This window comes from Oreochromis aureus, linkage group 16 (assembly GCF_013358895.1).
Source record: "Oreochromis aureus strain Israel breed Guangdong linkage group 16, ZZ_aureus, whole genome shotgun sequence".
In the NCBI taxonomy this organism is placed as follows: Eukaryota; Metazoa; Chordata; class Actinopteri; order Cichliformes; family Cichlidae; genus Oreochromis; species Oreochromis aureus.
In genome coordinates this window covers 18,139,273-18,161,807 of record NC_052957.1, presented here as the reverse complement: position 1 = coordinate 18,161,807, position 22,535 = coordinate 18,139,273, and the positions used below count along the sequence as shown (strand labels likewise).

General features: G+C 39.3%; 1 protein-coding gene across 2 annotated transcripts; it reads left to right on the top strand.

Annotated features, from left to right (window-relative positions):
• Positions 1-1,309: 1,309 nt before the first annotated feature.
• On the top strand, positions 1,310-22,263 carry LOC116319308 (rho GTPase-activating protein 6-like). Of its 2 annotated transcripts, none has more exons than XM_031738599.2 (13): positions 1,310-1,619; positions 13,784-13,943; positions 14,525-14,596; positions 15,392-15,654; positions 15,853-16,048; positions 16,558-16,613; positions 16,703-16,853; positions 16,959-17,107; positions 19,222-19,401; positions 19,894-19,991; positions 20,161-20,411; positions 20,917-20,985; positions 21,070-22,263. In XM_031738599.2, exons 1-13 carry the CDS (start codon positions 1,473-1,475, stop codon positions 21,633-21,635), a joined length of 2,358 nt encoding a protein of 785 aa, XP_031594459.1. In that variant the 5' UTR covers positions 1,310-1,472; the 3' UTR covers positions 21,636-22,263. The 2 variants fall into 2 exon arrangements, with proteins under 2 accessions (XP_031594459.1, XP_031594460.1); XM_031738600.2 differs by lacking the exon at positions 1,310-1,619 and adding an exon at positions 8,843-9,000.
• Positions 22,264-22,535: the final 272 nt, after the last annotated feature.

Below are 22,535 nucleotides of genomic sequence, written 5' to 3'. Positions count from 1 at the left end.
TCTTGTACACATAATTCGAATGCTTCCCATTTAAAGTCTTTCTTAAACAACCAGTAAGCCTCAAAATACAAAACATATTATTATGTTTCTGGAGTTTAAAAAAATCTGCACCGTGTCCTTCAAATTTTCATCACAAATTTGAGAAGTCAGTACTACAGAATCTCAGTGACCAACGTGACTTAAGTAAAGAAGTAATATAACTTGCTCTTTTGTGCATGGATGTAAAAAACCTAAACCGAACTGTGTTTTGCCAGGTATTCTAAATCCACACAGCGTGTGTGACCTAAACACTTATACTTTACAAGGTTAGGGCAGTGTAAGCTGCATCTATCCCTCTGAGAAATGACAGAACGGGAAGTCTGATGAGAATCTGCAGGGAGTCTTACGCCAAACCACGCCACCACCAAATAAGTGGATCAAACGCAGGGCCGCTCTCTTATCACCACTTCCCCTGTCTGTTTGGTGGGCTCTGGTATCTGATCGGTCCTTATCGTGCCCATACAGTGCTGGTTCACATGTCATGTTATCACACAGGTCCCTTCCCCGGGGCTCCCACAGGAAGAGCCTGTTCCGAGGGCACTGCATGCCATGTATCTCAGCTGCTTTATGTTGAGCTCAGGGTGATGGAAGAGAGGATCATGAGGTGGGAAAAGATCCGTGTAATATTTCTGTCTTTATTGTTGCTAAGATGTAAGGTTTAACACGAGAGAGAGCCAAAACCATACTTTGGTCTTTGGTCATGGTGTGAATGTGTCCCACAGAAAATTCATCTACTGGCAGTTTCACTTTACATCAGTGTAATCAACACAGGCCCAGTTAGTGTAAAATGGACTTTACCATATTACCAGATCACAGAAAGACATATATTGTACATTTGGAGTCCTACAAAGAAGATAAATTAAGCTTCTTTCTAACAACTCTTTCAGTTAAGCTAATGAGTTCATACTGTATGTAATATATATGCATGCAATATTTGGATAAGGTGTAAAATAGTCCAACATTCTCATTTTTATTCTACAATAATGATTGTTCACGCTTTCTAGGAGTCTCTTTAGTGATTCATTATTTTTGCATTGTGTTTTACACTTGTGTACACCATAAAAAAATAAATAAATAAAAATAAAAATTCAGCTGAGCCGCAGGAGGAATTTAAATGCATGCTTTCTGAGTCACAGCCTACTCTAACTCCTGAGTGTATTGTCTGTTTTGGTGTTCGGGGGGAAATTAACATACTTCTTTAAATGGATGTTAAATGATGAAAGCAGGAAGCAGTGAGTCAGAGTGTTGGGAGGTGGAGGAGGCGACCTGGGACTCCAGGCGCGTATTTCATAATTCATAATACTGAACATGGTGACGCACTGGGGGACCTGCTGCTGCTGTGAAAAAGTCCTTCTTTCGCTCGTTTAGTTTGGACCTGATTATGAATCAGTTTTTCCACTTTTTTCTCCACAACCTGACAAAGTGAAGAAGATATGTCCGCTCAAGGACTGTTAAGCACTGTTTTCTCATGCTCGCTAAGCCCCAAAAGTATTGCCAAGCGGAGACTGAGGCAGACCAGGAGCTTGGACTCGGCGTTGATGCGACATTGCGGTACCGAAGCTGAGGAGACGTCGACTAAGGTCAGTTGACTCGCCAGGTTTGATTGACTGACACCACAAATATAGGCTAACAGGATTTTCGGCGTACTTCCTCTGGTGTTAAATGTATTAGAAGAGGTCGCAGACAGTGATAAAAAATGTTTGTAGGTGATTATTCTGTGAAATGTTTTTGATGCTGACATTTTTACTAAACTTTGGAGATGCACGCGTCCTAAAATTTAGGTTATAATACAGAGAAATATTAAAAATGTTTTTACTGTCGAACTTTTGTACCTAAGCGTGCAAGAGAGAAGCACAAGAGAGAACTTGTTTATACTGTTGCAAAATTCCGGAAGTAGTTTAAATTCCCATATGGATGATATATCCATTTTATTATTTTCTCTTAATTTTGCCTTAAATTAAAACGCTGGGAACATGCTTTCCACAGATTTATTATTGTTACTATTTTATATTATTTGACTTATTTTTGATTTTCAGGTGGGCTAAATATCACAGGAAAATCCTCACTGTTGCAACATCACCAAGTCCGTGACTAACAGAGCTCTTAGTTTCATGACGAGATGTGCAGACTTTTGATGCAGTATGTGTGTGTCACGGGACAATGAAAGTGATTCAGCTGCTTGCTTTTGCTTTTGTCAAAGTGATGTCAGCACAAGTCTTTGTCTTAACCAGCTCGTTGAACTTTGACACATTTGGCGAATGTGAGGGAAATCGTGTCGAAGCACATAAAAGGGCAGACGTTTCTTTAGTATTAGTATTTTTGCTATTATATTTTATTTAGCATCCTATATAAAAAATACAGCTGTTCTTACATAAGAACTCATGGTAACTGTTTGTATTTTATAATGGAAATGTATTACAGATGTGACATTCTAATAGGCTTCTAATAAATGCCAGATATCTGGTCTCTCTTGCAAGTCAGAGCCTCAGAGCCTTCAGAAATTCTTTTTTCAGGGAATCTGAATGAAGCTGATCTAAGCTGGAGACACACCCTTTGTCAGCGAAGACTTTAATGTGATTTATGACGTTTTGGAGTGTGTGCATGAATTAGCACGCACTTTTTCTCTTTTTTTTTACTGAACATTGTTGAATGTTCCTTGTGTTGCAATAACAAGCTTAGACGTGCAGGCAAATAGCAGAGTTACTTTTAGTAATATTAATTTAACTAAGAGTGTGGGGAAGTATTTGCACATTTATAGAAAGTGCAGCTGTGCAATTCCAGCACAAAACAAGGAAGAACTTCAGTTCCTTGAGCTGAAATCTGAAGTCTGAGATCATTTCTAGAGACCCACGTGACTGGTCTTAGCTTACAGCGACAGCAAGTGCCTTACTCTATGCAAACATTATTCAAGGTCACTAATCAAAGTCACATTTTCTGAGTTTGTCCGACAAGTGGTTCATTCGGAAAGAGTCGAAGTCTTCTGCAGAAATATTAGTAAAAACAGGCTGACAGTGTTTTCGCCTTTCCACAAAATACTGCTGTATCTCCACCCACTAAATTCCCCAATTTTGCTTTTACTAGTGTTTTTAATTACTTAAATGCCAACCGCTATTAATTTTGCATAAGAGAAGATCACACAGGCAAACAGAGGGCTTATAAAAAATATAACACTGCTTGACACTGCTTTCTAATGATGACATGACTCAAATGATCGGGATGATTGGGAACTCATTGGTCCGTCAGTGTGATCCTGACATTAAAAAACACAATCTTTTCTTGTTTAAAGGGACGTGTCAGAACGGTATTTTTGATCTATGTTATTAAGCGGTTTGCTAGCTCCATAGGTTGAATATCATTGTGTTTTATTAGTGGTGTACTCACTCAGAATCTCAACAATCTGAGCGGAGATGGAAAGCAGAGACATCTGGTTTACATGAAGAAAGCCTCTCTTTCTCACAGTACAGCAGCATGACCTGATCCTTGGCTACAGTCCCTCAGGCACATATTTCTTCCCACTAGAGACTGTCCGACAAGAGACTGCATGGCATGGGGCTAAATCTGCTGGCTTGCAACCGCAGTACTATAGTGTCAAGTTTAGTGTCTGATAAATGGAAACCGCCCAGTGGGTTAGATGTAAACATTAGTGCAAAATCATTGTTTTATATCATTTTGTCTCACATTCATCCTTCCACTGGTTACATAATAGAAAAGTTACGATCTGCTTAGTGTAAGTTAAACTGTATTCTCAGCCAAAATTCCTGGATACTTACACTGAATAACTAAAATTCATTCACAATCTTGGCTTCTATGAGCTGTTAAAAGCTTATGGATCACTTCTTTTTGTTTGTTTGTTTGTTTGTTTGTTTGTTTGTTTGTTTATATTATAGTTTCAGGGGTTTTTTCCCTCCCAGTTCCAATCTGTGTATCGTGCTCAAGAGTGCCAATAAGAACAACATGGTCACAGACAGACAGGACACTGAGCACTGAAAGTTTTATTAAATTAAATCATTTCAGGAAAATATAAAGTGTTCTGAGCGCTTCAATATCATGACAGTTAGTATGACTGCCCTACTCTAAGTCTGTAACTTTTTAATATGAGTGTGTTGGTTCTTTCTTATGTCCTTATAAGTACATAGACTCAGTTGCGGTCATGGTAAGCGTCCATTTAAGCTGTTTTTGATTTTGCCTTTTACTGGCTGCAATTGGACTGGAGATATTTGAAAAATGTTTCCTGACTTTTAAATCAGTGATGTGAAATGAAGTGAAATCATTAAGTATCTTTTTTGGCACTCAGTTTTAATATTGTTCACATGGAATTATAAGTCACAGAGCTTTTGAAAACTAGACTGAGACTCAATGAAGCCAGATTAGATATCCAGCTATAAATTAGATCTAACATGGTAAATGGCAGGGTTATAACTGGGTTATTGCTTATCAAGCCTTTAGAGGGAGCCATGCATCATTCTGCGGGAGTAATGTAGTGAAGAAATGAGGATATTAATCACTGGAACGATGATTAGGGCTTGTTAGGAGCAGTGTTGGTCAAGTTACTTGAAAAAAGTAATCAGTTACTAATTACTGATTACTTCCCCCAAAAAGTAATCCCGTTACTTTACTGATTACTTATTTTCAAAAGTAATCAATTACTTAGTTACTTAGTTACTTAGTTACTTTTTAAAAACACGATTTACAACCTGAATAGGTGATAAAGCGATAGATCTTTCAGCCCAATTCTACTTTTTCTGCATAATTCATCATACAAAATGTAATCAAATGGAAAAGTCTCTTTTTAAAACTTGTTTTATTAGTTTTAATCTTTTAACTTTATGCATCAAGCAAAAATTAAATTATATGCAACATTCTCTGACTGGAAGAAATTTGTTTAACATTTAAACCTATTTTCTGCACATTCCAGCACATAAAATAAAATTTTTTTTGTGTTTACACTCACTCTTTCAAATAGATGCAAGTAAAACACAGCAGAAAATAAATAAAATCAAAGACTAGCGGTCCTGTTGCTCTATTTTCACCTGTAAAGCAGGACTGGGGTAGGCGGAGGAGGTTTACCCTGGTGCAGGTGTGCTGCAGCGGTCAGTGGAAGAATCCGCGAGTTTCTCTGTGAATTTCACATTACGTCGTAGTACACTCGGTGCTTGCTTGGAAGTTTAGGGGTTTTTTCGCTGTAAAAAGAAGTTTTCTTCCACGCACAACGGACACTAATGTTTTGTCACTTTTATGGAATCAAACTCAAAATAAGGTCAGTACTTCCACGCTTTAAACGCTGCATGCTACACTCTGTCCCGCACTCGATATATTATGATCTGCAGACAGCTGTTGTCACGAACGTCGCACTCGCTTACGTCACTGTCATGAGACGTTCTCGCAAAAAATCACGGTTTTAGTAACGCAGTAACGCAGCGTTCCTACGTGAAAGTAACGGTAATCTAATTACCGTTTTTGCAATAGTAATCCCTTACATTACTCGTTACTTGAAAAAAGTAATCAGATTACAGTAACGCGTTACAAGTAACGCGTTACTGCCCATCTCTGGTTAGGAGATAATCTCCAAATGATATCCACACTCATCTTGAATTAATTAGTTACTTATTAGTATATATTTTACAAAATGTATGCAATTATACTGTTATCAACTTTCATACTTGTACTGTTCATACACAAGATCATTAGTCCGTCATTTGCTTAAGCAGCGTGGCCATTGGGTCACATTATTTATTAACATCATGCCAAGTAGGAGGAGGTTGAATATATAGGTTGATAGATTTTGTCAACAACATTAGAGCAAATTTTCTCTGATGACTAGAGAGCTTCTTAATCTATTCAGACCTTTTGCATCATTATTTATGTATAGATACTGACATAGAGTCTCAATTCTCAAGCCACCAAGCATGCAAGCAATCTTCAAGCTTTCTGAAACTGCAGTGTTTGCAGCATTAAAGTTGAAAATGAGAAATCACAATGAGCCTCAAAACACATCAGAATGCAGCCCTGTGCGCTGGGTATATTGTTTCATGTAGAAAAAGAAACTGTGCAGCTTTGGCGTCATCTGCATTCCTCTAAGCATCACAGCACAGAGATGGCCTGAAGGGAAAAAAAAAGAAAAGAAAAAGAGCTTGCAGGAAACTCAAAACTGCGCTCTCGGATCTCACTAAAAGGCATTAGCTTTATTAAATGCTGGAGGAGACATATTTAAACTGAAATTGAGCTTGTTTTTAGAACGCTGAAGTTAGAAAATGTAGAACTAACAATAGCACCGAAAGCAAGACTGCAGTTAGAGCGCATAAAGGGACGATGGTGACACACTTGTTTTCAACTGTGACTCACGACTGAGTTCGAGGTGTCTCACCAAATTGTCGTCATCTTTCAGTGTGCACGTAAGCGTTGCGCTTTCAACAGGAACATGTGGTTTCTGTAAATTAGCTCTTAAACTTTGACTGTTGTTGCATTAACTTAATAGGAACCGTACTGTAGCAGGGTAAAAAATTCCAGCTGTTCCAGCTGTTGTGTTCCCAATGATATGACAATATGATTATCAGTCAAAATCTGTTCCAGTGGATATGAAAAAAAAGCCTTTAAATGTATTATTATTGGTTATATCTGTTAAAAACAGTGTAACAAAATATCATAAACTACCCCTTTTAATTGTGAATCCCTGTATTCACCTCTTTATCTGAAACTACCTAATGTGGCGTGCACAATAAACTTGCTTAACTAACACATGAGCGCGCACACACAGCTTTCGTCTATCTGTTTATTTTTTAGCACTTTAATGATTAACCTGCTACTATGATATTAGTTTTAGAGTAAATTCGATTGATCTCAGCTGTTTCTCAAGTTTTGTGGAAGAGCTTGCCGGTGATTCAGTTGTTACTGCTAAGTTTTCCGAAGAGCTCTCAAAGTGAAGGAGGATTTCTCCACCCAACGTTGCCATCAAAATGTTTTGTGTCTGTCTGGCGTGCTGCTTCCTGTTTATCATCCTCCTGCAAAGCATTAAGAAAACTCATTTCCAGAGAATAAGTCTCAGCGCACTTTACAAGACGATGTGGAAGAAAAATAAACAAGAAAAGAAATTTGAGGCATGACTCTAGTACAAAGAGATCTACAGGTTTTAAGCCTTGCTTTATTGTTCCTGTGGAAGAAGTAATTGAACTAAGCAAACCTGTAGATTGGAAAAAGTTTGGAATTGCAGATGAGAACTAAACTTTGTCTAAAACACTCAAATATTTTGAGTTTGCTTCTCGCAAGAAACCTCTGCTTTCCAGAAAGGAAAGCTTAGATTTGTTGACATGCGTAAAGCTGGGATTATAAAGTAATCTCAAAGTTAAATATTCATTAACTCACAATTGTCTGTAAGTAGAGACAGTTAAGTACTGTGGCTATTCTTGGTAGAAGTGAGCATTTAGTGAAGATTACTCCAAAGGCGCAAAGCAGAATGCTCAGTTAAGTAGATGTTGTTAACATCTCTTTTCACACACTCTCCGAGCAAATCAGTGAACAGACGTGTTGACGTTGAAGTGTATGGGTACTAAAAAGGTGTGGTACAGTGGAGGATTTGGGACTGCTTTGTTGCCTCTGGGCCATAACAGCTTGGCATCACCCACATGAAAATTACATTAACTGTTTTACGGGATAAAATCACAGTGGCTGTTTATGAGTTGAAGCTCAGCATGTTAATTGTTTATGTGTAATAACATGAGAACATGATTCCGTATCTCATATCACACCTAATGACCGAAAACGTTTCACATGCATTTCGTCTCTGTAGCTGCTAGCTCTTTATTCTGACTACCAAGTTCTGCAGACACAATTCAGAAGCTTTAATTTCAGCTCTGTGTCGACAGTAGACTGTGCCAGCTGCTGTCATGTCATGTCAGAATGGACGGGTTTCACCTAAGGCTACACCTCTGCTACAGTTTTGACTTATCATACAGTAGCAGGAAAAAGTGGAGACATCAGTTGCAACACTAATGATGACCCTGTTGTAGTGAAGTGAGCACCTTAACTCAGCTCCTGAGGACATGAGTCGAGTGACTGTAGGGTTTCAGTTTTGTCGATTTTGTCCATCCATAAATTCATTTTCTCAACTACTTGTGGGAGGGGTGGGGTTGATGCCTTTATAAAAGGCTCATATTGAATGCAGATACAGATGAAGCCTATCTGCAGTGAGCATTTAACAGTCTAGCCCTTATTTTCGAGCTATTTAACTCTGCTAGCTTTAGTTTTATAACAAAGTGTTCAGCTACTGTAAAAGCTCACATGATATAGGAAACGTGAAGTCACCAAGCCAAAAGTTGCAGCTGTGTGCACCAAGCAAAATAGTATATTATTAATATACCAATCCATCCATCCAATCTCTTCAGCTTTATCCTTCAGCGGGGTCTAGAGCATATCCCAGCTACTGAGAACGCTCAGTAAAGTAAAAGAACGAAGTTTTAATATACTTTCTACAATTCTTTTTTTTTATTGATTTACTTTTAAAAAATATATAATTTGGTTCTCAAACTTCTCAGTAGCAACAGTGCCTGGCACAGCCTTTTGGGTAATGTAGTGCTAAGAATGATTGGCACCTTTGAAGTATCGCGCAAAGCGAGAAACCCTGCGTGCTTCTGATGTACCTGTAGGTATGCGCTTCTGTGCTTTGGGATTCGTTTGTTTACTTGACACAAAGAGGGCTGACTCTTCCTGTCGCCCCCTCCCTGTCAGGGCTAACTTTATTTATGAGGCTTGCAGCAATGTAAATCAAACCCAGAACTTGTGTCACTTTCCAGTAGACGTGAGCCCGGGCAGTGCTGGCTGTAAACATGTGGGTTGCTTGTATGAGGGACGATGGTGGGAAATCGGTTAATTTGGCACTAATCGGCTCTGAGCGCAGTTGAAGGGTCACTTCTCGTCCGCGGCGACTTTGTGATGGGGGATCTCCTGGAGCGAAGCATCACTTACGCTGTGAGTAACGTTTCAGAAAGGTAGCGATCTGAGCTGTTGACGCTCTGAATGTTTCCTAAACAGTTTGCAGAAGTGGACGGAACATTTGTGTAATGACATAAACTCAGGACGTGCGCTTATGCCCGACAGACTTTAACGCTTTTGATCCGTGCGATTTTAATAGAGGTACCATTACAATATTTCCACTCACGCACCTGCACTTTTACTCAGCATACATTATGCGTCCGTATTATTAGCCTTATCTTATGATGGCTCAGTCCTCTAAATAAATAAATTATTTTTGTTTGTTTGTTTCTTTTTTCAATAATGGAGGTTGAATAATTGTTGCAAAAAACTACAAACACAAAGGGAAGTAACAGCTGACATCCACCCTTGCGTGCAAAAATCTGTAGTGCAGTGTTGAATGTAGTTGTTTCATTGCTTATTCAAATCTAATGCAGAATTCACTGTACAACTCTCCAGCAAATAGTGTGTACAGAGTGTAAGGGCTCCATAGAAAGCACTTCCTGTAATGCCCCATTCAATGGCTTCCTGAGCACTAAAGAATATTCATCACCCCTCTGGATTTTGTTTAAGGGTGGTTGATTGGTGTAATCTGAGCTTTCAATCTAGCCATATTGTATGAACTACCTTGCACATTTCCTCTCATTGTATTCAAGGAAGCGCTATTGTGTTTCAGCAAGGCTTTGACTTAAAATTAGGTCCTGCACAACCGCGTACACCTGTCTTTGACAGCTGCGTATCAGTGAAGCTGGAGTGTTTCAAATTTAGATAGATATTCAGATCAACTGCTATAAGTGCATATAAATGGATTAACTTAATCACTTGATATTAACTTACCAGTAAATTGAGGATAATGCCCCATCAGGGACAAACATGAGCAAACTGTAAATCCACCCAGTCTTTATGATGACAGCTTCTGTAGCATCTTAAAGCAGCTGTTTAGCTCTGAGTTCATTGTAATCTGACTAATTTGAAAAATTACAAAAGACTGCTACAAAGGGCTGCCTGCATGCAACAAAACTGTAATTGTCACAACCTGTTAATGATATGAAAAAGCACTGAATGAAATGTGCAATCAAATGATATGTTAAAACTTGTCATGTTTGGACATGACAGAATTGAACCTATTGGCTAAGAGATATTGCATAAAAGAGAGCGGTGCTTGGAACTGCACAAAGCAAATAATTGGCTCTTTGTTTCTGAGTATTGTAACAACTGGGAGAGACTGTGGGAACCCAGCTCACCGTCACATCAGATACATGGAGAGCGTGTCCACTCCCATACACTCACAAAAGAGGAATGTGTGAACAAAGTGACATTACTGCAAATGTGACTTACTCATGGCATTTATGCAACTGCAATGCAAAGAAAACATGTTTTTTTCTTTGCTGTTAATGGTTTTGCACATGGTTTTGTGACCTGGGCACTAAAGTATTAAGTGTGTAGTTTCTGTCCAATGACCAAAAAGGTCATGCCAAAAAGCTCTGTAAAATGCAGACAGCTAACATAATATTTATTTATTTCCTAACCACTCATCCATCTTAGGATTGTGAGTGATCTGGAGTCTATCCCAGCTGCCACAGGGCAAGAGTATGTCCTACTCCTTGCCCCTTTGAAAGAAAAGCCCTTTATTTTTAAGTATATATTATATACAATTGATCAGAACTGTTGGAAATGGCAAGTAATGATTATAGGAATAGTTGTACACAAAAAAATACAGTTCAGTTTTTTAATAAAAGAATTTTCAGTTTTGATTTAATACAGTTTATTTTGCCATATTTTTCATTTCTGAGCTTTATGTTGGTGTTGGCATGGGCGTAGGCACTTACCATGTTACAGAATGTAGTGGTATAACATTTCCAGAAATTACCTTGATTTTTTCCATTAAAATTTGTATTTTGTTACACTGTACAGAGATTTCAGCGACAGTCACTCACATGTTCAAATGAGACGCTGTGTAATGCAACCTTATCACGTTAAAAGCGAGACTGAATGTGCATCTAGCATTAAAAGCTGGCAGCAGAAAGGAGTCGCAAATCTATTGCGATACATACTAAATACAGTTTATTGACTACTGCCTTTGCACAGTAAAGAAAATATGTTTGTCATAGAATATTATTTGGATTACAAAGTGATAAGATGCTAAAGAGCAGCTTCTTTCTATAGTCTTTCCATAAATTGATCTTTTTTATCAGTTAAAATTATGCAAGATTTTGTGCTGTAAAGAGGAGGATATCTAAAACTGTTCCAATTCTCGCTGGTACACTTAAGCACTGTTTTTTTTTTTTAAAGTACTTGGCAAGCAGGTTGTTCCAGCATGCTGGGGAACTTCCCACACTTCTCCTGAGGTTTTAGGCCGTCTGCATTGCTTCTGTCTCTTGATATAATCCTAGACTGACTCTATGATGTTGGGATCAAGAGTCTGTGTGGCCCAGGCGATCAGTTGCAGGACTCGTTGTTCTTCTTGTCACTAAGGATAGATTATGACTGTGGCTAAAGGTTTGGGCTTGGTGTCATGCTGGTGAATGAATTAAGGCTTAGTCAGATGCCTCTCTGAAAAAATGCCTGCGTCTTAAACTTTTTCACCGCTTTTATACTGCACATTGTCATACTGTATGTGTGCTAGATAATGGTATGCTACTGTTACACAGCCCTAATTCTCATTTAATGGGAGTGAGCCACTTTAGTGTAAGCCTTATCCCGATAATGAGTTTCTAAGCTTCTTTGGAAAATGGCTCATATGACTGGCTTGACTGTACTGGATCAAAGCAGTGTAATCTCTGGGATGGAGATGCTCAGAGGTTGAGGATTTCAGATCAGATTATTTTCCTTGTCACTACTCCAGTATAAAACCTTTAGAATATCTGTAACAGTGTTTACTAATGAAGCATTTTTTGTGAAATGGCTTTTTAGACGATAGACAAGCACCTGCTAAAACTGTATGCACCATCACACACTATACTAAATTGGGCTAAAAGGAAATTAAGATGATACATTTCACATTTAAGGGGAGCTATTATTGCACAGTCAGTATTGATGTTCAGTATTGATGATACAACAGCTGATCTAGTTAAGCTTTTGCTTTTTGTTTGGTTTCCAGCAGCTGTGCCCTATGGCAACATTTTTTTTTAGGTGTTGCACAAATCCATACATCAGTTTGTTTCATTCAGGTAAAAACAGTTATGTCATGAGGCTTTTATTCATTTTTTTATTTTTAATTTGGAAAAAACATTTACTTGGACTCAGATGACTGATTATTACATGGTAGTCAAAGGTCATAATGACATTAATGAGTGATTGTGAATGTATTTCAGTTTTAGTCCCACAATGAACTCGTGATTCTAATCTTTGATGATTCTTTACTACATATATGGCAGTCATGTGAAAAAGAAAGGACTCTGTAGTTCTGTGAAAAACTGAGTGCTTCCATAAGAATTCAAATTGTAAGTAGGTGATGATAATCACATGCACTTGATTAATTTGTCATCACCAAGTGTGACCACCCCTATCAAAGCCTAAGTTTTAAAGGTTTTTGTGGGTCTGGTGCAATCGTGTGTGAGTTAGTGGAAGTCCCAGCAAATTTATCCAAAGGTCAGACTGTGCAATATCAGAGAGTCAAAGAAATTGGAGAAAAAAAAAAACAAGAAAAAAAAAACAAGAACTACATGTCAGGCCTCAGTTAGCATGCTAAATGTTATAGTTCATGACAGTGCAATTAGGAAAAGACTGAACAAGCACAGCTTGTTTGGAAGGTGTTGCCAGGAGAAACCCTCTTCTCCCTAAAAAATACTTGGCAGCACACCTTATCTTTGCAAAGTTGCATCTGAACAGACCGCAGGAGTTCTGTAACAATCTCCTTTTGTCAGGCAAGACCTAAGTGAAGCTGTTTGACAAAAACCAAACACAGCATATCAGGACAAACACCTCGTACCAGCTGTTAAGCACAGTGATGGAGGGGTGCTCTGTCCTCAGTCTGTCCGACAGCACCTACCGACAGCTTGGCCAAAATTGAGTCATACAACAGAACAATGATCCAAAATCACAGCAGCAATTTGCAACAGAAAGATTGAAAAAGAAAAATTGGGCCAGGTATTGCATTGGCCCAGTCAAAGTTCAGACTTTGGAACAATGTCTGCAAACCTCAATGAACTGCACCGTTGTACAGAATAGTGGGCCAGAATTCCTCTAAAGTGATGTAAAAGACTATAAAGTCATATAGAAAATGAATAATTCAAGTTGTTGCTGCTAACGGTGGCTCTGCATGCTATTGAATGATGGGGTGTATTTTTTTTTCTTTCACAGGAATGCATAGAGTCTTGTGAACACTTTCTTTTTCACATAACTGCATATGTGTCTGGACAGATATGGATGCAAACTGTAACTTCACTGTATGGTGGAGGCATACAGTCAAAAGGCCTCACATTACTGGGGCACAAGTTCAGTCAGGCAGCATCACTAATGTCAACACCTCATAATTCTTGTTTCGACATGCAGAAAAAATATTTGTGATGGATTACATAAAGTGTTTAATACAATTGCAACAAGAAATTAATAACATTTGCACATTGCAACCTGTCTCTCCCGTGCGGTCTGTCAGTTTCCCTTGTGGGAAACAGTTTTGATGATTTTCAGCTGCCAAGTGAAGCAGAACTGCAAGTGTTTGGCAGTTGATGCACACTGCCATCTGCAGAGAGTGTGACAGGTCATGAACATATGACACAAATTATGGATGTAATTGTCTGATGTGCTTTAAAACCTGCATGTTTGTGTTTGCCCTCAGGGTGACTTCACTTGGAACAGCTTGTCAGGAGGCACTGTTGGCCTCAAGCCCGTCCCCCTGCAAAGCCTCTCAGAATTGGAGAGGGTTCGTCTCCAGGATGTGGCCTTCAAGCGATTGCTTCGGTGTCATGACCTGGGCTGCCACATCACCATCCCTAAATGTATTACCACACACAGACACACACACAATTACAGGCCTCTTCTTGTCTCCCAAGTTGTTATTCTGTGTCAGGCAAGAAACTTTCTGAAAAAACACATGCTGAGCAACAGATGGGAAATGTTCCTCTTTCCTTTTTCTCCTTTTTTTTGTGTAAGGGTGTCGTACTTATAAACTCATTGGTTTAATGATATGAGCTCATCTACCTTCGCCAGTAATAGGCTGAATCATTTCTGGAGTCCACTACTGCTGCCCTCTATAAAGAAAGCTTTTAAAAACTGTTTATTTTCTGGTGAGCTGTCTTGGTTTTCCTTGTTTCAAAATCGTCCCTGGAGTCTGTAGTGCTTCGAAAATGCCATAAATAGAGGACATGTGAAAAATGTGCTGTTTTCTGAAAGGGAACAGTCCTGTAAATTGACTGGGAATTAATATTTGCTTTGCATATCATTGTCTTGACACTTTTTATATAGTTTGTGTATGTTTCTTAGCTCTTTTGTATAGTGACCCTGAGAATATCAAGTGGAGCAGACATAAACAGAAACATATTTTCTAGAATTCTTTTTTTTACCTGTGACTCTTTTTCAGATGGCCACAAGCACAAGAAGACACTCAGGAGGAAGTTGGATTCATTATCTAAAGAGAAGAGTAAAGACAAAGGTAACATGATCAGGATATAGTCTTAATTCTGGTGCTTTAAAGGGTAGTTTTCTCCCAATTTTCTATTTACAACATGAAGTAATGGCAGCATAGCAGGAACTTTGGTGCTTTCAAGCACTTCTTAAACAGATAAAGATAAACACAGCTATCTTTTGGGTCTGTAGGAGAACCACTGAGTCTTGTAAGACTTTCATTCCCTTCCAGTTTCTAGTCTAGTCAGCGTGTGACATTTTAAAAGATACTCTTTTATCCCTTTTGGCTGAAGCTGTATCGACTCACTGAAGCCGACAATCTCAGCTTTTTATACCCACGGAGCACTGAGCGATCAAAATCAGTACAGAGAGGGCTGTGATCTCCAACCACCACGCTGCCCCGCCCGCTGCAACAATCCAACAGGAAAGTGATGTTCTCTGTCAGACAGGCAGTCGAGGGAAATAACTAAAACAATCTTAAGTGGTGGCTTGTTCGTTACAGCCTATCCTCAGGCATGCCCAGCCCCCTCTTTCCTCTTTTCCCTTTTTGTTTACAAAAGCACTTGGGAAAGTATGTGCTCCCTCACTCTGAATATTAAGTGTGGCTGTAGAACAGTGTTCTTGGCATTTATCTTGTCATATTTACTCTGAGCAGGATTTATTTAAAAATATATATTAAATGCTTTCTACGGAAACTAATCCAGAGGGTAAAATGGATAATACGCTGCCATGATTGACACATCTAAAGAGAAGCTTTCTGTTGACTTGGAGCTTATATGTGAACTTTAAGTCTCGCTTGTCTTACTCTTCCCCCCTCACATAGACACCACGCCACAGGCGTTTGGCATACCACTGTCGCATGTCATATCCAACGACCGCATGCACAAGCTGCGGCAAGATCACCCACGGGAAGAGCACAGTGACCCCACTGAATTGATGCTATCCTTCCTTCATCTTACATCTAGCTACAAAAGGGCTAACAAAGAGCTCTCCAGCAGCAACTCCTCACTGAGCTCCACTTCTGAGACCCTTAATGAATCACCACTGCCCAGCACACCAGACATAGCCCCACGGACACGCAGACGGGTAGGCTTCCCTGTCAACAAACCATACATACACTGATGTAGAATAACAAGTTATTTGTCTGATTATGCTTGCACTTGAGATTTCTTTGAGAATTTGTGACCTTTTTAGATGTTCCCCCGGAGGCTGATGATGTGGCCATTCACAGCATATGATCAATTGCTTTTCCAGTCATTATACTGTCACCCATCTGCTTAACAGGGCGGAGTGTCTGTGGATTGCATCACTGACCTTGATGACAACCAGTCTCGGCTCTTGGAGGCACTCCAGCTGTCTCTGCCAGAAGAGGCAGCTGGCAACACGAAGAAACACCATGACGAAAAGCTCAGCCTTAACCCTATTTACAGACAGGTGCCCAAGATAGTGGACCAGTGCTGCCAGCACCTGGAAAAATATGGTACGTAGTGCACAAGTAAAGTTACATAAACACAGTGCAGAATACTAAATTAAATCCTATAAAATGTACATGTACAATGTACAAAATGTTGCGCCTCACAGAAGAAGGTTCTGGGTTCTAATCCACCATCTGGCTGGGGCCTTTCTGTGTGGAGTTTGTGTGTTCCCCTCAATGTCTGTGTGGGTTCTCTCTGGACAGTCTGGCTTCCTCACATACTTCAGAAACATGTAGTTAGTGGGGTTAGGTTAATTGGTCATTTGAAATTGGCCTTAGGTGTGAATGGCTGTCTGTCTCTTTGTGTTGGACCTGCGAAAGATTGGGGGCCTGTCCGGGATGTACCCTAGCTCTCACCCTATGGCAGCTGGGACAGGCTCCAGCCCCAGCAGAGGAAAATGGATGGATGCAAAATGTACAGAATATCCCCTTAAACACTTGGTTAAATGTTCATTGTCTTGCGATGCAAATGCCTTGGAAGTTGGCTCTAAAGGAGCATCTTTGTCTTTGTTTAGCCCTACAGACAATTGGAATTTTTCGTGTTGGGAGTTCCAAGAAGAGAGTACGACAAGTAAGACGTCAGCTTAGCTTTTTAACACCTCTGGTCTTTATCCACGGGTAACATTTTAACCATATCGGTTGTCACAATATTTCACCCAGCTTCGTGAGGAGTTCGACCAGGGATGGGAGGTTTACATGGATGAAGAGCACAGCGTCCATGATGTAGCTGCATTGCTGAAGGAATTCTTGAGAGACATGCCTGAGTCACTGCTGACAAAAGAACTTTATACAGCCTTCATCAATACAATGTGTAAGAAAGACACACATACACAATAAACAATCCACTATCTTCTGATTACTTTGAAATTAATCTTAACTGTCTGTTTTTTGTTGTTGTTGTTGTTTTCTTCTATAGTGCTGAATTTTTCAGAGCAAGACAGTGCCATCCAGCTCCTGGTGTTTATGCTTCCTCCCTGTAACAGTGACACGCTACAACGCCTCCTCGGCTTGTTGTCCACTGTGTCTGCACATGCTGAAGACAGCCTGGACAGTGAGGGACATAAGGTAGAGGCCAGTTTTTATGGCAGTCTAAAATGCTTCAGAGAAGCACAAGCTTTTGTTTGATGACGTTTATACAAGTGTGAGGTAGCACACAATGAGGTGATGATGATTTAGTTAATAATTTGGTCTTCTTTGCTGTGGAGTTTAACCCCTAGGGACTGCCTGTGTTGGCAAGAAAGCACACATTTTATAGCTTGTTGAGTCTATCGCTGAATAGGAAAAAATATGTTCAATCACAAAATAATCTCATTGACAAACTGGTGATACATCGTATCCCAACTGCCAACGGAGGGAAGTCAAAAAGATATGCAGTACATCTGAGGCCTCTTATTTTTAATTTGAAGGAAGGGACATACCATAACGCAACACCTTTATGCACAATATGGTTTCTTTAATAACCATTGAATGAGGACATAAACAATGCACGTTGGTATCATTCTCTTCTGTCTTACTGTTGTTCTGTGCAAAACCCTCTGTTGGCTTTTTAAGAGCTACTCTTGGGATTTACTTAATATTCACAGTGTCAATTTTGTGGCTATAAAGCATGGATACATTTTGTGGATTAAATTTCCCTCTCATGGTTCAGAATTTAGAAGATGAACAAAACATAAGCATTAACCTCATAGGTTTTGAGGTGGAATAAGTATCATTCAATTAAATTTATTTCACAACAGTCAACAACAACAGTCGCTTCGAGGCAAGCGTCATTTAATGAAGTTTGGTAAATGCTCTTTTCACTGAGTGGCAAATAATAAACCTAACTGGAAGGGCCAATAAGTGTAAAAAATTAGGGAGGAGATTATTTAAATGAATCATACAAATGTGATTTACTAAGGACTGTTGCAGGCGAATTAGTGCAAATTACACCATTATTTAACTCAGGAAAAAGCATGTCTTATTTTGCGCCTGATGTGGCTGTGATAGTTGCCGCTAAGAACGTTAATTTATTTGAAATGCCAACAGGAGATGTTATCGGAATGAGTGCGTAATTGCTGTGGGTGGATTAGTCAAAGTTGTAAGTGCGGTGGCAGAACTTTGGCTCTGTCCTTTGGCTCTTCGCTGTTTCCTCCCACTGAATGTTTAGAAAAGCACTTCACATATTTCTTGTCCTCAATCACACTGGTATTTCAGTATAACAGGGCACAACTTTACATGGACACACAGAGGAAGGGGACAATAGTTTCCTAAAACAAGATGGATACAAACCATGGATGTATGAGAGGCAGCAAACTTACTTTTTACAGTGAGCAAGGTAGTTTCCAGTATTTTGTCCTTCAAGTCACATTTCTACATAGAGATCAGCTCATACAGTGATAACTGCAGAGAGTACAAAAGCCTCTGCATGTCTTTACTCAGCAGTGCATACACACAGTAGGGGTAACTCCATTAATATTCAGACAGGATTTGATGGCAAACAGTGTTTGGTGTTGTTATTCTGCACATCTCACAGGCCAGCTGTTACAGATTCCAGGCGTATACGTTTGATTGTATTAAAGCAGTTTTTCTCCACACCTGAGCTGTCAAAGCTAGCCAAAGAGCAGATGGCCCAGCATCCAAATTCCCACAAAGTTCTTACCAGTTTCTTACAGATATATAAAACATTCTCCTTAAGCTGTCTTCAGTAATTTGCTCTGCTCTTGGCAGCTTGTGTTGGTCATTACTGCAATGAACCGGCTATGTTTGCATGAATAACTTAGTGCCTTATTAGTAGATCACTTGCAAAAGCTTTCAGGCCCACGGGTGTTTTCTTTTTCCTTCTTTTTTCAGTTGCAGCTAATTTTCCCTGCAATAAACCTGATATAGATGGATCTGCATATTTGATTTGACAGATTTTTCACAGTAGATCTCATCCTGACATAATCCTAATGGGAATTTGTGACTCCTCCTGGACTCGAACCAGCAATTGTTCATGTTTTTGCACTGTTATGTCATGTTATGCACCACTTTGTTTGAGAATGACGAGACAGTTAAAGTGATCTGCTTATCCCAATATGATTATTAATCACCAACTCAAATTCAAAATATGTGCAAATAAATTGATATAATGCAAGTTTAGTTGGAGGATGTGTTCAGTAGTTTAAACATGTTATGAGAACTCTGTGTTCTGTTTTGCTTAGGTTACAGGCAACAAGATGACATCGCTTAATTTAGCTACTGTCTTTGGACCCAACCTCTTACACAAGCAAAAAAACTCAGACAAAGAATTTGCAGTAGAGAGTTTTGCCCGTGCAGAGGAGAGTGCAGCCATCATCGGCGTGGTCCAAAAGATGATCGACACATATGATACGCTCTTTATGGTAAGGGCTCTAACTGCAAACTAAGATGTTAAACATTCTTAAGGTTTTCTTTGGTCAGTCAGTGTTTGCTGTTGTGTCTTGTGCAAGTTCAAATATAGGTTAATATAGGTTTTACGATGGTAAAATATGATTCCAGCCTCTGTTTTGTTGGTGTGATGATGCCAGGATGCTCATCTTCATTATCTACAGTCTCTGTTTTTCAACAGAAACCTCAGTCGAGTCACACTTTAGTTAAACTATCTGAAAATTATCTGTCAAGAAAATCAGCAGGGTAGAAGTCAATCAAACATGTATTTACATTAATTATTTTCTCAGCGCACCTTGCAAACATCTGGTAAATGACTCACTATAAACGAACAGCGTAGGCTTTTTTTTTTAAACCCTTCTGGGGGACATTATCTAATTAATATGGAGAAGAGTTTCATTCTGCTTAATCACCAAATCACCGAGTGAGAATGAAGGAGAAACCAAATTTATGTTTTTTTTTTCAAGGTGCCCCCTGACCTGCAGAATGAGTTGCTGATGAGTTTGCAGGAAACAGATCCTGATGTGGTGGATTATTTACTGCGGAGAAAGGCCTCGCAATGCTCGTGAGTTTCTGCCTTTTGTCTCATTGTGCACTGATGCGCGTGCACGACTACTCAAATGATCAGAATCAAGCACATATTATATCTCGTGGTCACAGGTTTTTCTAGAATTGAGTGTCTTTGTCCAAACATACCCATCCATTAACATATTGCGTCTGCTTTGTCTTCACAGAGAGCCCAGCCTTAGGTCAGAAGAGTCGTTCTCTCTGACTGACAGACGCTTGTCCAGTGACTCGCACAAGCCATCTAGTGGAGAGGTTTCTCCCTATGACAATAACTCCCCCGTCCTGTCCGATCGACCGCGGTTTAAATACACAGAGGACGGCAGTCTGCTCTCAGACAGAGTTCCCAGACAGGACAAACTCAGAGACCAATCAAAAGACAACTCTGGCAGTACCTCCCCTACACTTTCTACTGACAAAGGTGAACAAAATTCATTTCAACAATAGTTTTAGTATATAAAGTGTAACTTAAAAGATCTGGGGAATTTCCTGAGAATTCACTCCCACATCTATGTTAGCCAACAGTGCCATAAAGTCTTCTTAAAGTCACCTTAAAGTTAAGATATTATGAATACATTTGTAATATGAACATAAAACAGTAAACATGACAGTATATTTCCAAATAATAAAACATGATAACTTCTATTTTTTTATGGTATCACTTTGATGTTTGAAATACTCCCAAAGAGGCATTTATTTCTCTCTTTAAAAGACAAGATGGTCACATGTTATTAATCATTTCCATAACTTCTAGTATCTAATATATCTAAGATAATTTCTTTGTAAACGTCACATTGTCAAGGCCAAAAGGAAACAGAAAGAGGCTTAAAAAAGGTGCCATAGCTTTAATCTTCTCATATTTTGCATTGAGATAATATGCATTAAAGCAAAGAAAGTAATCCTCTTAGTGCTTTTGTTTCTGTTAGAGGCCTCAGCTGACAGTTTCTGGGACACCTGGCATGAGCTGTTCGGGAAGGATTTCACTGGCATCGCCGGTAACTGAATCCATTTTACATGTTGCTCCAGATGGTCTTTGGATATGGAATAAATGCTGGATGCTAATGAATGTTTTCTCCCAGGATACCTTGGAGACGTGTCGGAATGTGACTCATACGGCTCATCCGAGGGGCTGAGCAGTCACCAAGGTAACAACAAGCTGCCTGTCAGTGCAACACAAATGTCATTGGGCGTTTCGGAATGCAGACCACACCCCCCGGTGACTCACTGCAGCAGTGGTCCTGATGACCAGAGAGAGCAGAGACACCCAGAATCGTTATTACATCAGGCAATGAGCAGCCAATCAGGAGCTGTTAGCTCAGACAACTTAGCACAAAGGACAGGATGCACTGAATGTCCATTACTCCAGGTCAGGACTGACAGTTTATCTCCCCTTAACTGCTCGCAACCTCTAAGAGAGACTCATATTTCTTGCTCCACACCCTCCCTCTTAAAATCTCAGCATGACCCCCAAATCCCACAACAGTCCCAGCAGAGCGCTGACTTCAAGACTGTAGATACAGCAGATGCCACTGGGCCTGGAGAGGAAAAAGGCCCTGATTCTTCAAATTGGCAGAAAGAGAGGTGGCATATATGGAAGATGATGTCAAAAGAAAATCCAGAAGCCCTACCAGAAACGTTGGTGTGACCCACTCTTAACTGATAAGCAGACTGTGGATGAATTTTTTTAAAAACATGTGCACGTCTCCTGTCACATCATCAGGTTATCATTGTGTGCAGTTAACATTATCAGTTGATTTTAGTGTTTTATACTGAATATAAAATGCTAAATGATATATACTTGTTATTGTTATTTTGCACTAACTATATAGTTTAAGCATGATTTTGTATGTTTTTGTATTTTTTTAAACAGAACCATCAAAAACTTGTATGTAGACTTGAATGTAATAATTGGACTTGAATATTGTTTTATATTAATGCTGAATGTAAATATTAAAAAGTCTTTTTTTAATATTTCTTTAAATTTATAGTAACCAAATCTTGACACATCTGTAAATGCTGCAATAATATGTGTGTGTCTTGAGTCCATGGCTCATTGGTTTTTTGTATTTTTTCTTTCAAGAAAATGCTTACATTTTAACAGAAGTTCGTCAGCTTACCAACACTCCTGCGTTTGTGTTTGCTACAAAAGAAATTATTGTTAAGCAGCATTATTTGCAGATATGAATATATTTAATATAAGTTTACAGTCATTTGTAATTTAATGAAAAACAACTTTCTCCAGGTGTCTCCTAATAAACAGACTAAGAGTTGTCTCTTTGTTGTCACATTTCCTGCCTCATCCATTTGGCTTCACTCGGTGTAGCACTCAGAGTAATGATTTCTTCAGATTCCAGATAATTATAGGAGTCCTATCTATCTAGCAAAGGTTGTGGGCTGTACCAGGAAGTGGCACGCATCAGCACCGAACAGTGAGATATAGTATTAAATTACATTATATGAATATAATAAATATATTAGGTTCAGGTTCAGGTTTACTAAAATGGCTACTGGTGGGTTCAGAGAACAGTGAAACAATTTCCTAAGC

Excerpts from the sequence above, each read along its gene's own strand:
- LOC116319308 (XM_031738599.2), top strand. The coding sequence starts at position 1,473 with ATGTCCGCTCAAGGACTGTTAAGCACTGTTTTCTCATGCTCGCTAAGC. Across the intron at positions 13,944-14,524 it reads CCACATCACCATCCCTAAAT|ATGGCCACAAGCACAAGAAG; the intron begins GTATTACCACAC and ends ACTCTTTTTCAG. Across the intron at positions 14,597-15,391 it reads AGAGAAGAGTAAAGACAAAG|ACACCACGCCACAGGCGTTT; the intron begins GTAACATGATCA and ends CCCCTCACATAG.